Raw genomic sequence first — 15,937 nt, forward strand, 5'->3', positions numbered from 1 at the left:
CTATTTGTGCTGATTGTATGGTGCTCTGACACCTGCTTTCTAAGCTGTAGTCGTCAGACTTCTCTTAGCTGCTTCCGCATACTTAAGTTGTTCTCTCCCAACAATTTTCCCCATAATTATCGGGTTTTGTTTGACATGTGTTTTGTGTTATGGAACCTGTGATCTTTTTCTGATGTCAACACGCAGTACAGTGTTATGCAGTAAGGTTTGTGTAATTTAATGCTGATGAGGCTCAGAACAAAACAAAATTAAAAAAACAAACAAAAAAAAACATTATGCTCTCTTTTCATGATTAATATTAAGTATTTCATTTGTATTCAATTTAACGGTGGTTCGTTTGCTAGACTGCAGCACAGGGTCATAGGAGGTGAAAAAAGTACTATGGAGGCTATGGGGAGAATCAAGTGCATGCTCAAGAGTGAAATTACACTGAATAGAAAAGAGAAGCTATGGAGACTGTGGAGTGGTGTAGCGTAGTGGTTTTCCATATTCTGATAAAACAGAAGCATGTAACTTTGTGTTTAAATAGTGTTGTTTATTTGTGTGCATGACATTTGTAGCAGAATATGTTCACAGAGGTAGATTTCCATAGCAGTGTTCTTTTATTATCACTGTCAAAGTAAATTCATTTATAAAATAATAAACATTGATTCTTTATTTCTCAAACTGCATAAGAATGGACTGACCTCATTTGAAGCCAGATATGTTTGCATGCTACCGAAGCTAATACTGTAATTTAGAGCTGTCCAGATTCTCTCTCTTTATGGTTATGTCATTTAGACTTACTGTCACTAGATACTGTAGCTTTCTTTAAATCTGTAAAGATTTCACAGCGGGTCCTTGTGGTAATTACAGTATGTTGGCAGGAAATCCAAATGTTCGCCTATCATTCATCGACTTCAAATATGGATTATCATCGCACATCCAACACTGTCACAAAAAAAGGCACAAATAGTGTTCCGATGGAAGGACCGCTCATGCGCAGCCCAGCTGAAACATTCTAACTAACCGGAGTGCAAGCCAATCCTCGGGAAATCCTGAAGAGACAATAAAAATACTCCCTCAAACAAACGCTCAAAATCCCGGACGAGCCCCCATTTTTATGTTGCGGTATATGAGCCAGCCGTAACACTGGGGCAGTACCCTAAGGTACAAAGGTAAAAAGGTACTAATATATGTACGTTAAAGGTACAAATATGCACTTTTAAAGTACTAATATGCACCATTTAGGGGTATGTAAGGGGTATGCCCCAGTGACAAGCAATGTACCTTTTTTTCTGACAGCGAAGTGTTGGTGCGGAGTGTGGAAGCTGAAGTATTAGCGCGTTTACTGCAAGACATGGAGGCACCCGCATGATCACTTTTTTCCTGATAACAGCAGAAACAACTTAAAATGCTCCATCATTTTTGGTCATACAGATAAGACATCATTTGAAACTGCTTTTATTTGTGTAAACTCACAATAACAAGAAAACGTTGAGCCTTTGTAAAATAAAGAAAACAAACAGAATGTGCGGTCTCCGCGAACTAGAGCGTGTCACAAAAATGAACCGAATCTCAATGTATAATGAGAAATATATCTATAGAAAGCGTATGAATGGTGCATTTCTCTCTATATGCATGCTCACTATACTGCGGAGATGGCGAGGCAGCATCACCAACTTCATCTTTGCAGCCGATACTGACTCAGAAAACACTCATTTTTTTAATAAATAATTAAAATGTCTATTTGCTATTTTTTTCCCAACACTTTCATAATCATTACATTTGCCGGTGCTTTGCGTGTGCACGGAATAGGCTATAGTTCATTATGGTTTAGTATTCTCCTCAGTATATATTTAAGTAATTAAATTAATATAAAAGTGCAATGTGTCGAATAATGGTTTAAAAGAACGACTAATAGTCGACTAGAAAAATCTTTAGGCGGGGGCAGCTCTAAATTTTAGATGTCTTAGAATAATATATATAGGCTATATTTTGCCTATATATTAAACTCTCATTAGCACCGATGGTGTGAGGACCCTATTGTAATTGCTCGGTCAATTATTCTACTGCTTAAAACATGCTCAAAAACTCATGAAACTTTGCACAGAAATGGTGAAAATTTACTTCTGATATGGGTTTCAGAATTAGATATGGCAAAATGGCTGGATATCGCCACCTACAAAATTTCAATTAAGTGCCATTCGCGCTACGTTTCATGTACAAGTATGAAATTCAGTAGACACATCTAACAGCCCAATACCTACAAAAAAGGCCCTGGCTGCAAAATCTGAAAATCCAACAGGAAGTGAGATATTTAGCATTTTCTCCGCAAAATTTTTGCATTTTTTTGACATTCCAGACGTTGTACTTTAACGAACTCCTCCTAGAGATTTTATCAGATAAACATCATATGTGGTCAGTCTAATCAATTCAATGCTAAATTGCAAAGATCTTGAGTTTTCGCTGAAGGGCGTGTCCGTGGCGGCCTGACAAAGTTTGGTGTTTTGCCATGAAAGAGGAAGCTGTTGTAACTCAGGCATACAGTGTCTGATCTGCCCCAAACTTCACTTGTGTGAAAAGAGTCCTGGCCTGAAGACATCTTTATGCCAATATTCAGTTAGTCATAGCGCCACCTGCTGGGAACAGGAAATGGCATTCTTTACACTGTAATTTACTCCCAGAAACACATTTAAATATGCCAGGAAGTATCAAACATTCTAGAAACACGTTAAATCATGCAACACTTGGCTAAGCGCTAATGTATGCGATTACTGCCGCGAAACAGGAAGTTGTTGTAACTCAGGCATAAAATGTCCGATCTGCTCCAAACTTTACGTTTGATAATAGTCCTGGCCTGAAGACATCTACATGGCAATATTCAGTTATAGTCAAAGTGCCACCTGTTGGCAGCAGGAGGTGTGGCACATCCAAACGACTTTACATGCATGTCGCCCACTATTCACTGTTTTCCCTAAGGCCACCGGATGGCGGTGGCCCCGGTGCGAGGGCCCTTTCATCGCTGCTTGCAGCTTTAATGGTTTAGTATTCTCCTCAGTGTATATTTATGTATTTTAGTATATATTTTGCAATATGTCGACTAATTTAAAAGAACGACTAATAGTTGACTAGAAAAATCTTTAGTCGGGGGCAGCCTTACATTTTAAATGCCTTTAGAAATGTGTGTATCAAATATGATAGAGTAGGCTTTATAGGGTTAAAGTAAACATCCTGAATCAAGGCATAAACAATGAATGTGTCAAATAATATGCTCCCACCCCATAGGTCCTATATATTCACTGTTTTCAGACAACCTCTTGACTAATAGATTTTAAAAATGTAGTTTTTCACATTTTGCGTATGCCTTGAACCGTGTCCGATTTTTACAAATAATTTTGGTTATATTTCTTCTATTGGAAGCTCAGGAATCTTTAAAAAATATTGAATTAATTGGCACATCTTCAAAGAATGAGTCACGACTGTTTCTTCAGCCTCACACTGCGTTCAGATTATCAGGCAGAGCCATATACATTTTCTCTTCTGTATTGCTATGGGGAGGTAGACAGCAACAGTGACTCCACGGCTTCTCATGGAGCAAACCATTGACAGGCGGAGGGGGACGGGTGTGTGCAGTCAGGCATGGGATTTGTCCGTTTTGAAACTTCCTCACTCTGCTGCTGGCCTCCTCTGCGAGGGCCTCTCCCCTCTCCTGTTGAACTGTGCCTCATTAGCTCACTTTTATGAGACACTTTTTCTCTTTTCGCCTGGCGTGAGTGCTGATAAGAGTGTGTAAACAGTACTTTTCATCCCCTCTACTTCACTGCATGGTGGTCTGTCCCTCTCCCTCAGTGACATACGTTGCTGTTCTGTCTGCGCGCGAGGTGATTAGTGTAGCTCTCGACGAGAAGGAGCCCTGTATCCTGGGAAATGGCGAGACACACGGCCATAGTTCATGCTGACAGAGGGGTTAGCGCAACTGTCGTGGACCGTTCTCTGACCGGACAGGATGAGTTGGCCAACTTCATAGGTGACAGCTGAGCCCTGCCTCAGGTGCGTGAGTGAGTGAGAAAAAGAGAGAGCAAAAAGGAAAATCCCTCCCACTGTTTTTTCTCCCATAAGCAGGTTGTTTACATTTAAGCATACTGTGTGTGCGTGCGTGCACATACGCGTGGGAGAGTGTGTGTGTGCCGAGCATGTGAGGGGACTGCAGGCCTCCCAGGGCTTTCATAGTTTGTTTGTCTGCTTAAGGGAGTGTGAGGAGAATTTACACATTAACATGGAGTGTGAGTGACCAAAGTAAGCACAGATTAAAATGTTTACATTTTAATATGTTGCTGTGGATGTAGTGAGGATGATTGTGAGGATTGTTGTTTTTGTACTAGTAGAAAGGGTGAGATCCTACAGTTATTTCTCTTTACTTTGAAGTGTTCTTCACATTGTATTCTTTAGGATTTTTCATCAGTGTTAAATAGGATAAGATTTATGTCAAATTAGGGTTAAATAGTTAGCTTTTCAGGGTTTATTCTCAGTCAAAAATGGTCTTCGGTGGTGGCGGATGAATATGGTCATCCACACACAAAGTACTCTACCCATGTGAACTGCGAGCCCAGTACTGACAATAAATCCATAATAAATGAAAAGAAATGGTTTGTAATATTAACTTAAACTATTCATTCATGGAATAAAAAATAATCACTGTCAGGACAGATCATATAACAAAGTGCTTAGAACTATTTTATATTTAAAAGTCTGTAAATGTATATATAAAAAGCCATGTTATATTTAATTTTTGGTTACACTTTACAATAAGATTTCATTTGTTAACATTAGTTAACTACATTAGTTAACGTTATAAAACGTTAGTTCCTGTCCTTGATTCTGATTGGTCAATAGCTGTGTTTTATTCACGATAAAACACGGCTATGACCGCTTCACCCAACGGTTCTGTGTATCACTACACAAAACCCTTAGCAACCACTCTTAGCAACTGTTCTCAATTGATGTTGTTCATTGAAGCTTACTGTATTATGTAGAAGAGTATTTTGAGAAAGAGATTGAGTGAGCGAGTTTATTACCTGCATTCAGATTTAGCATTTTCCTTCAGGTCAGTCCTATGTTCATAATAAAAAATCTGTTTAAATGTCCGATGTATTATCTTGTCCTTTTAACATTTAAGGTGTTTTCCCGTGACTGACAGTGCTAGTCAAAGCATCTTGTTCCGTGTTCACAACAATTCAGTCTTTTTAATATAAAAGTCTTCACTACTGATTTTTTGGGTTTTTTTGTTGTTGTTGTTGTTGTTGTTGTTGTTGTAAAACATGCTACTTCACTACTCCGCTTCGCGTTGTGCCTAACAACGCCCTTCAGCCGCGACTTATTCATGATACAGCACAGCCTCTCGTACCTTATTGCTTACTTAACTAATAGTGAACACTAATTCTAAAGCATTTATTAATCTTAGTAAATGTTAATTTACCAACCTTTACTAATACTTTATTAAGATCAAAAGTTGTATCTGTTAACATTAGTTAATGCACTGTGAACTAACATGAACATGAACATTTTAAGGGTAAGAAATGCTGTAAGTTCATGTTAGTTATTGCATTAACTAATGTTAACAAATGAGACCTTATTATAAAGTGTTACCTATTTTTTTAACACTTCTAATTGCTGTAAATAAAAGGGGGAAGGGACCTCTGAATATTGTTTTGATCAGTGGAGGGCCTTGGAGTCAAAGAGGTTGAGAACCACTGCATTAGAGTAAACTAAAGACTAAGAGCTTTGCAGCATACCTGGACACTTGGGGTCTGTTTTCTGATGTTGTAAAACATCTGCAGGACTAGTCATGAAGTTTAACTGGTCATCATCAAACACTAACCCCAGGTTTCTTGCTTATTTTAGTGTTGTTGATTCTTCATCAAGGCTGAGATGTCTGAAATGCACTCATAAATGCAGGTTGTGATCATGGTGTTGTCAGGCTGGAACTGGGTGGTTTTGCATAGCATCTGCAGTGACAAGCTGTATGCCTTTATGATTGAGTCCGGTGACTGCTCAAGAAGGGGCTAAGGTACTGAGAACTGAGGCACCCCATGCATATTTACCTTACGCATTTGTGTATGCTTACAAAAACTATAAGCAGTGAGACATCAAAACTCAGACATCTGATGACTGGGCGCCGGGCGCCAGGCGGCGGGTTTCCCCAAAGGACAGCATCCTAAGTTTTCATACTCACAGAGGACCTCCACAACCAGGTCAGCAGCCAGCCAACACAGGTAGCCAATTGGTGCCAGGGAAAGTCACATCCTTGATGTAAAGAGAGAGAGAGAGACACACACCCACACACACACAAGGGTGTGTGTGTGGGTGGGTGTGTGTGTGTTTGAGTTTACATATATGCTTGTATTGATGAATCTATAGACCTTCAAGTTTATCAAGGTATCTGGGTAAAGTCTTGTAATAATGGGTCTCATCATACTTATGATGAAATCTCATCATACTCATTATATTCTACTAACAGGAAATGCAAAGATGTTGGATGTGTATGAATGAAAAGAAAGTTTATTTAGACATTAGAGTCACATGATGGCAGTGTTTTTTTGCCTCTTGGCAGAAAAAGATACAGTGTGCTCTTTCTTATCCATTGCTTTCACAGAGATTTAATTATAGCTCCATTAAATAGCCCCACAACTTATTAGCAGATATAAGATAGAAGCATCAGCTTACATGCAAACTTTCTCAACCAAAGACTGATGACTCAGAGTTTATAAACAGGATCAAGCTGACCTATAGACAAGATTTATGACTGTTTCGTCAAGTTCCTTCGTACAGCTTTGCAGTAAAAGCATTATATCCACTGCGTTTGGTGGGGGAATTTAAAATCTGATTGGACGTTGCCAAATATTTCTTATCTAGCTTCAGCAAGCAGCAGACGGTAAGAGAAAGACTAACTTCTTAGTTGAAAGACAAATGTGCCTTATGCAAAATATTTTTGTTGTAAAATATGTAAAACTACAGTGCAGAGCTGTAAAATTGTTATTGTGAACAGACATGCACTGATTATAATGTGTGTAAACCATCCAAAACATGTTTCAGGTAGTTGAAGGTAAATATCTGCGTCCTGTGTTCAAGGGCTATGACTAAGGTTCTGCAAATATTTTTGTACAAGTCACACATCCATTTCTTTTGAGGTTAGCTTCAGCTGATGTGGATAACCCGTGCAACATGAGTAGTGCGCCTGTTTATTCTCAAGTCTAAGCACAGGTATCTTCATTACCAGTGGGTTGGTTTTACCCAGCACTTGGGCTGAACACTGAGCACACTGGGGCAAGCTGTTGATAATTACAGTAAGGGCCGCACATGCACGGGAGTCATTATGTCCTGGTGGATTTTCTAATTTCTGAACAATTTTGCACGTTCACATGCATGGTCATGTTTCACATTCTCCAGAGCAATGAAGTGAAAGCTCAGGGGCCCCAAAATATGGGGTAGTAAACTTGAAGCTTGCCTTACTTCCTCCAAACCTTCTTAAAGAATTCTCAAATGTGTGAATTAGGGATTTATAATGTTATAGATTGTTAATCTTTTAAGTATAGGTATTATTTTCAGTGGGTCCTTCAGCAGTGATTGACATTTTGAAATGTGTCATTGCTAAAGCTTGTGATACAAGAATATTGTTGGCTCTTTTTCTTAAAAAGGCTGTTTGGGTGTTTATATTTTAAAACCAGGCTAATTTCTGTGATTTTTTTTAAATTTATTTATTATTGTTTTTTGTATTTTTTTTTTTCTTTTTAAATGGGCCTGTTTAAGGTGAATTTGCTGGAAATGGAGCTGCCAGGGATTAGGGGCCACTGGAGGTTTTCAACAGACCCACAATAGCAGCCTGTTCAGGCCTTGCAGATCAAAGCGGAGTATGCCTGAGGAGCCAGGCGCTGGTCTTGGTGGCGGCCTCTCCGAGTGGAGAAAAAGAACATAAGATATGGCGAATGATCCTCTTCAAACTGAAGTGATTGAAAAAGCTTCAGATTACTGATAGAGCAGGAATTACTTTAGAGTTCAGTCTCAGTTGGCTGTTTGAGGTGAGCAGTTTAAATCATACTGTTGAGGCACCAAATTATTGGGTGGTGTTACCCAGTGGGTAAACATCTGAGCTGATAACCAAAAGGGTTGTAGGTTCATTGCGGTATCGAGAGACTTGAGCTAAGCCATCCATCTATCTATCTATAATCTGCTTATTTAGCTTGCATTTCTTTTAACTTGGGGCATTTATTTGATTGAACATCACAAGTTGACATTGTTTATCTGGTGGGATCTGCGCTGTCACAATTGTGGTCTTGCCATTTAAGTGCTGCTGTTCACCTGGGTTCAGCCAAAGCCAGGCCTTTTCATCTTCTGTATTGCAGTTGTGAGCTGTGAGCTGGAATGACAAGCTTTTTCTATCCTAACATTGTTGTATATCCGATATTAGTAGCTACAGGAACTGTCGTCTTTTGTTATTAAGGTTTGTAGACAAGTAAACAATGTGTTGGTTCTGAATACCGTTAGTGGTATGTGGTGCAATGTTATGTATGCTTGTATGTGTCACTATCACAAATGGCTGCATATGCTTTAGGATTCCTTTATGTGAAGCTTGAATGTGTCCTGTTTCTATGGTTACATTCTGCAGCTGAGGACACCTGATTCTTTTAGGGAGCATTTGCCAGTGGTGGATGAAGTACCTAAAAGCCAAACTTAAGTAAAAGTACAGATATCTTACCAGAAAATTACTTTAAAACACAATCAGCAACCGGTTTTTAGTTTTATTTTGGCTGATCTTTATTCCGGACTTGCACACAAACCGCAATGCAATAATTTCCCAAAATGACATTTGTGTGGAAATATTACGAAGTCTGTAAACAGGACGTTAACACAGGCCAGAAATGGGACACACAGGCGACAGACGCAAAGAGGAGAGGCGGCAGAGAAAATACTGTACCAGGCATAGCAAGCTCACTAGAAGAAAAATAAATAAATATTGAATTGGGGGTGGGGGGATGTATACGAATGCATTTCTGAAGGGGACTGACTGTCTTCAGAAAAGTTTCGATGCCATTTTCGTTTCCTCTTACCTCCGTATAAAGTATATTGTTTAAAAGTGCAGCGCTGCTTTGTGCACAGCGGTACCCAAAGAAACTGCTGCTGTTCCATAAGCGCCACCTACTGTAGAGAGTATTTTTTCATTCAGCCTGTCTGCTGTTTTTGTTTTGTGCAGGTGTCTTATGTGGCATAATTTCACAAATCATTCTGTTTTTTGCTTTAAATCTTGAAATTATATAATCTAATTTAAATCAAAAACAACTGCTCATGCTACATATGTGTAGCATCTTTGTTTGTGATCATGATTAAATTCATTGATTGCCTCTAATTTCAAATGGCTTCAGATATTTTTCTTTGTTTAAGGCCAGTTTGGCCTGTTATACAGCAAATAAACAAAACATAAATATGCTTAAAGAAAAAAAAGTAGCAATCGGTACTAGGATTAGCCATGGAAAACCGTGATCAGTGCATCACTATTAGTATTAGGGGTGCAACGGTTCTCTGTACAAAATCGAACTGTACCATTCTCCACTTACGGTTCGGCATGCACTTGCACCGCGGTCCATCTCGAATGACGACACATCTATAGGCTAATATGGTTTGTTTAATATAGCAACGTGAAAAACAGACAGAGTTCAGATAATGTGTTTCAGTCGATGGATGCACATTCTGGCTTCCCAAAACTTTACAACAACGATAATCAAAAAGTGTGGACAAAACAGTCACTCTTTGTAAACTTTGTTCAATGCGAGTGCCGTATGCTCTATATGACCAGTCATTTACGCCGTCATCACCCAGCTGTTGATAGCGCGCGAGCGCAGGTGAGACCTGAACAGCACACGTTGCTATCTGTGTTTAAACTAAACTCATTTAAGCCTTGCTAATTTAAACATTCGAGTGCAAGACGCGAAAGAGAACTCGCGCGCGCTGTGAGAAAATTTGTGTGTACGCTCATCAGAAGCGCACAAATACTGAGTTCTCTTTCAAGTCTTGCGCTTCAGCGGACAAATTCATACAAAAATTATATCAACATGCCCGTCTTGGCGAGTGTCCTAGCAAACATAGTCGGTTATGTCTTAAGTGAACGTATAATAGTCGAGAAAGACAACGCATGTGTAACAGTATATGTACTGGATCGTGCATGTCTTAAAGGGAAAAAAAACTATTCCTGCTCCCTGTGTTTTTAATGTAAAATCAAACAACAAATGACAAAGAAATCACTCACTGCTCTTGACTGAATAGCTTTTGTAACTTCAATAATGATTCATCTTTATTTAATTCATACAGTGAAGATAATATGCAGTTTTATTTTATATGTGATTACTTTATCCATTTTCTGTACCTGAAAACTACTGTTAGATACCTGAAAAACCTGAAAAGCATTGTTTATTTTATTTGAATATTTGCTCTATTGTATTTATTTGTGATGTTGCTTGTAGTTTGATTATTTGTTCTTATTTTCTTTATTTTTATTTGACAGTAGTCCTATTTTCCCTGAACATAGCACATACCGAACCGTACCGAAACCGTGACCCTAAAACCGTGATACGAACCGAACCGTGAGCAATTTGAACCGTTGCACCGCTAATTAGTATGCAGAACTTTATGGCATAACTAATATTGTACTATACAGTTTGAGCAAAAAGAACAGCATCAACTTTGAATTCAGTTTTATGGCAAAATGTTAATGGTACACTTTTTTTAAGTATAGAGTAAAAAATAATAATCAAGTTTCAAATGCTAAAACAGACATTTTGAGTGCACTTGGGCTGAAACAAGTCCTGCGATGCTAAATAGCCTTCCACAGTCTGCTGAGGCAGGTAGAGGTGTGCTCTGCTTCACAGACAGCTTGCACACAGCAGGGAAGGATTTCAACAAGTCCATGTGATCCTTCCCAAAAAAGATTAATACAACTGTCATGTCATGTTTTTTTTTTTTTTTACTAGTTTGTTTGTTTACTAATTTGAGGTTTCATGTACTATCCATGCATCAATATTTGTGAATTTGCCAACATTGCAAAAGTCAAAAATGTACACCCATACACTTATTTTTCACTATCCTCAAGTTGTCCCATACCTGTTCTGATTGTGGCATCATCCTTTGTCCAAGTTGTTTTAAATTTTGGAAGAAGAATCGCAGCTGCGGTTAACTCGAGGCCGCCTAACAAAAAGATTCTTTATTCCCACCTGTAAAGCATCCACCAGAGGCTTGCAGTAATTCAATGGCAACTTGACCTGGTCACGTTTGATAGTCAGCAGGTTGATTGATAGAAGTATCCACCCCATCTGGGCTTCTGCTTTCTGCTTTGTTGCCTGGGCGACTGGGCTCATGGCAGCAGCATACTCTGTGAGGAATGCAAGTTCATCTGGATTAAACATGTGAAACAACAATTCTAAATTGGTAACTAAAATGCACCAATGATAAGTGGAAGTTGGGATACAGTTAGTGCCCAAGAAAGGGTTGGAAAACACATGGACAGTTCTAAAGACATTCCAGACATTGTTCAATTATGATAACATAACATAATTCTCACTTACATTGGAACCTTTAAGCCGGCACAGATACTACACAGATACGACAACTCTGATGGCCACCTCAACCTCGTCTTTCCACTGCCTTGAACATGGAGTTCCACCTAGTAACATTCAGCGCAGCAGCTGGAGGAAGCAAGCATCTTCAGTTTCAGTGATTGATCTTAATAATAATAATTACTTACATTTATATACAGTAGTGCTTTTCTCTGTACTCAAAGTGCTTTACATATGGAAGTGGGAAATCTTCTCAACCACCACCAATGTGCAGCATCCACCTGGATGATGCGACGGAAGCCATATTTGGCCAGAACCACCACACATCAGCTTATTGGAGGAGAGGAGACAGTGTGATGAAGGCAATCAGTATATATATTGGGGATAATTACAATGGACAGTGGCCAATGGGGAAATTTGGCCAGGATGCCGGGGTTATACCCCTACGCTTTTTCGAAGGACATCCTGGGATTTTTTTATGACCACAGAGAGTCAGGACCTTGGTTTAACGTCTCATCTGAAGGACGGTGCTTTTTGATAGTATAGTGTCCCTATCACTATACTGGGATGTTAGGACCCACACAGACCACAGGGTGACCCCTCCTGTCCTCACTAACACCTCTTCCAGCAGCAACCTAGTTTTCCCAGGAGGTCTCCCATCCAGGTACTGACCAGGCTCAACCCTGCTTAGCTTCATTGGGCAACCAGTCTTGGGCTACAGGGTGATAGCTATCAATGATTGGCCCAATGCAGTCAGCCTGTCCTGCCCTCGTACATGTTCACATCGGTAATCTTATGCTTTGTTCACACATAGCATCATAACAGTAATTAACTGGCAATGTTCAGTATATAACTTCTTAAACCAGAAAATTGCCAGCTGGTTTAATGGTATTTTTAAAAATGTCCTGTTCACACGACGGTAATTTACTAGTAATTTACCACTAAAGAATGTATGTGTGAAAGGGTCTATTGTCTTCAGAAAGCTTGATTTTCATTATAGTAATGAGAAGTCTTTTTTTTATGAAAGTAGTTTGTAAATTGCAATGGTTCTAAAAAGGCTGCTACTTTGTTGTATTTATTTTTATCCAAAGCGTCATTGAAAAATGAGGGAAAACACAAGCCAACAATATTAGCAGTACTGCTATGCTGAATAGAGTAACCAGAGTAGTACAGAAGTTAGAGCAGAAATGTAACCACAGATAAGAGTCCATGAGATGGTGGAAGAAAAACCCAAAACCCAATTTAAGGTCTTCATTTTCAGAATGGCCGCCTTTGGCTGTGATTTCTTCCCGTTGTCACATAATAGCATTTCTCGCGAATGGGAATTTCAGCCGTTTCTTCTAACAGTTCACACAGCAAGAGTTAGAACGTAGCGCTGGGTGGACAGTGCCACAGATCAAAGAAGGCTTTCAATTAGCAAGCCCTTTCACAGCAGATTTACGATTCCCCTGCAAGGAGCCATTGATTATGTGTATTGCTAGCAGGAATGAGCTGTCACTTCAGACTGTGCCTGATATGGAGTCATCTGACTGTTACGCTCAATCTAGTCGAGATATGTTGCCCGTCATAGTCTGGTCTGACTTGAATTTTTGCTGGTTTTCCAGAACCTGTTGGTCAGAAGTGGCGCTTGGCATTCTTTTGCCGCTATTATTTTTTAGTTCTAGATGATATTATCAAATCAGGTAAATACAACAACATATGGGTATCAGATAAAGACAACTACCATTACTGACTTTTTCTCTTGTTTACTCCACTGGATGATTTAACGTTATTGCCTTGCTTTGTGTTTATTTGGTAGATTGGTTCCTTCAAGCTTGACTCTGTTGGCTGACATGTGACTACCCTGTTTTCCAGGTGTGCATATGCTCAAAATGAGTGCTGCAGGGGAAAATGCCCTTGACCCCAACACCCCAGAGTCACGGAAGAGGAGGGGCTCTCCCTGTGATACCTCTGGTCCCAGGTGAAGTATGAGATCATCTTTCAGTCTTTCTTTTAGTTCACATTACCAGTATTTTATAAGATCATAGCAATTATGGCATTTATGTTATACAATGACATACAAGTAGGCTGCTGACAATGACGTCAAGGTGTGTCAGAGGAAGTGCAGCAAATGTTGAGTAGGAGAAAAGGTTCTATTTTAACAATTGTTTAAAGTGTTAAAAAAAAAAAAAAAAATTATTATTATTTATTTGTGTGGTCTTAAGTTTTTTTTTGGTGTTTGTTAACAACCTAAAAACCATAAATACAATATTTAAAAAAAAATTATAATATGAAAAAAAAATAATTTAAATATATTTTTTTATGTCAAAGTTTTATTGGCTTTTGCCAATGATATAAAGGACAGTGGAATGGTGAATGTGATCAGGACATTGCCCAGGCCAGATTCAAACCCCAGTCCCTTTGCACACAACAGCTCCTTATCTGTTATTTAGGTGTAACATAGCTGGCCAGCATGTTTTTTTGAAGGTTTCCTTGTGTCAGGGTTGGTTGGAGGAGAACTGGTCTTTCTGGCTAAGTGATACTCTTCCATAGGGCCTTGGTGGGGCTGATGTAACTGCCTGTTTCTACAGCAACCCCACACAGCGCCCTGACCTGTGTATGTGGCGCGCCTGCGCACAGCCTTGGCAAGCCGCTGACCTACTTTCTCTGCTGTCTTCTCCCACACACACACATGGTAACATGCGCTCACACTTGCAAGTCATTCGTATGTACATGCACTCGCTCCCCCAGAAGCAGCACAAGCTCAAACAGATAAGTACTTTCCTCCATCCTAGCACACATACGGCAGCCGTTGGTCATGCTGGAGGATGGGAGAGCTGATTGTTGGTCTCTTTAAGATTTGTCTATTGAAATGAGCATTTCATTTCATTTTCTGCTAAGCAGATGATCCATGTTATTTTGATTTGTTATGAACCAGGCATGTTTGTTGTTTGTTTATTTATTCTTATTTATTCATTACTCTATATGACTAAGCACTAAATAAATAAATAAATATATGAATTATATAAATATATAATAAAGTACATGTTATTTTAATATAAATAAAATTTTATAGAAAATATAATGTACATATTAAAGGGGACCAATTATGTCCCTTTTTACAAGATGTAAAATAAGTCTTTGATGTCCCCAGAGTGTGTATTTGAAGTATTAGCTCAAAATACCCCACATATCATTTTTATAGCATGTAAAAATCGCCACTTTTGGGGGGTGAGCAAAAACGCACCGTTTTGTTTTGATTTAAATGCAAATGAGCTAGTGCTCCCTGCCCACTTTCAAGACGAAGGCGGAGCTTCATGAGGCATACAGGCAACAACAAAACAGGACAATCTCACGCACTGAAAATAATTCTGATAGCACGTGAGGGCAGCATCAGTGAAAACATGCTGAGACAATGGTAGATTTAACAACATTAGCCATACAGAGTGCCAACAAGCTCTTTCAGAAAGGCAGTTTGGAAGGGCTCACAACATATGACGTGTGATACTTACTTGACCCATCTTTCAGAATCGACTGTTTTGAAAATCCAGCGTTGTAAAGACCCTAGTTTGTGAAGCAGTCCAGTGCAAAATGATTAGTGCAAACGTATAAGACTTTCTTCGGGGCATTTCCTTCGAAAATGAAATTTAACCACAATGTCCTCAGGGACTCCACTTGTAATAAAACAACACTTGTAATGCCTCTTTGGCACAGACATTGTAGAACTCCAGCTGCTACAGTGAGGATATAGAAATGACGGACTCTGTGCTTCTCACTCAGGGCTGTGTCTATGCTAATAGGGCAGATCGTCACCGGCTGTGGGCGGGGCTTCTCCTTATGATGACGTCATTGTAGGGGGGAATCTGAATTAGCTAATTTGAAAAGACTGCTTTTGATTTATGGGAATTATGGGAAAATTAACTTTTTTGTTCTTCACTTATGGATAAAAAAATATACATGAGCAGCGTTATACTATTAGCGAACATCCTGACGCCGCCCACACTGCTTTCCTCTCAATAACAAAATAAGTACACAACTAAAATGACAGCGGTGAAAAAACAGTAGTTAATAAAGCATCTAAACATAGTGATGTGGATATGTTTGCACAAGCTCTGCAATTTGGCACTCCTGTAAAGTCACATAACGTTTATTTATATAACACTTTAAATAGATTGTTTAAAAGCAAGCAGCTTTACAGTATTACATGAAAAACTCTCTTTCAATTAGAATAACAACTTTAATTTCTACTAAATTATACTGGAGCACTTCTCCAGTGTATATATATAAAAAAAAAATTCTCACGGATTTCTGTCCTCTGTACTGAACAGAAGAAATTAACCGGAGAAGAATTCCACATCCAATAAGTTTTGCGTTCG

General features: G+C 39.1%; 1 protein-coding gene across 4 annotated transcripts in view; it reads left to right on the forward strand.

The window, feature by feature from the left end:
- Window positions 1–15,937, forward strand: part of ncoa1 (nuclear receptor coactivator 1) — a 63,876-nt gene that overhangs the window by 14,917 nt on the left and 33,022 nt on the right. For 3 of the 4 annotated variants that reach the window (XM_051873875.1, XM_051873878.1, XM_051873877.1), the window contains exon 4: window positions 13,437–13,542. In XM_051873875.1, the coding sequence (XP_051729835.1) occupies window positions 13,445–13,542 (98 nt within the window). In that variant the 5' untranslated portion in view covers window positions 13,437–13,444. Of the gene's footprint in view, window positions 1–3,849; window positions 4,033–13,436; window positions 13,543–15,937 lie in introns of those variants that run through there. The other variant, XM_051873876.1, reaches the window with a different exon arrangement.

Source organism: Ctenopharyngodon idella, chromosome 20 (assembly GCF_019924925.1).
Source record: "Ctenopharyngodon idella isolate HZGC_01 chromosome 20, HZGC01, whole genome shotgun sequence".
NCBI classification, from domain to species: domain Eukaryota; kingdom Metazoa; phylum Chordata; class Actinopteri; order Cypriniformes; family Xenocyprididae; genus Ctenopharyngodon; species Ctenopharyngodon idella.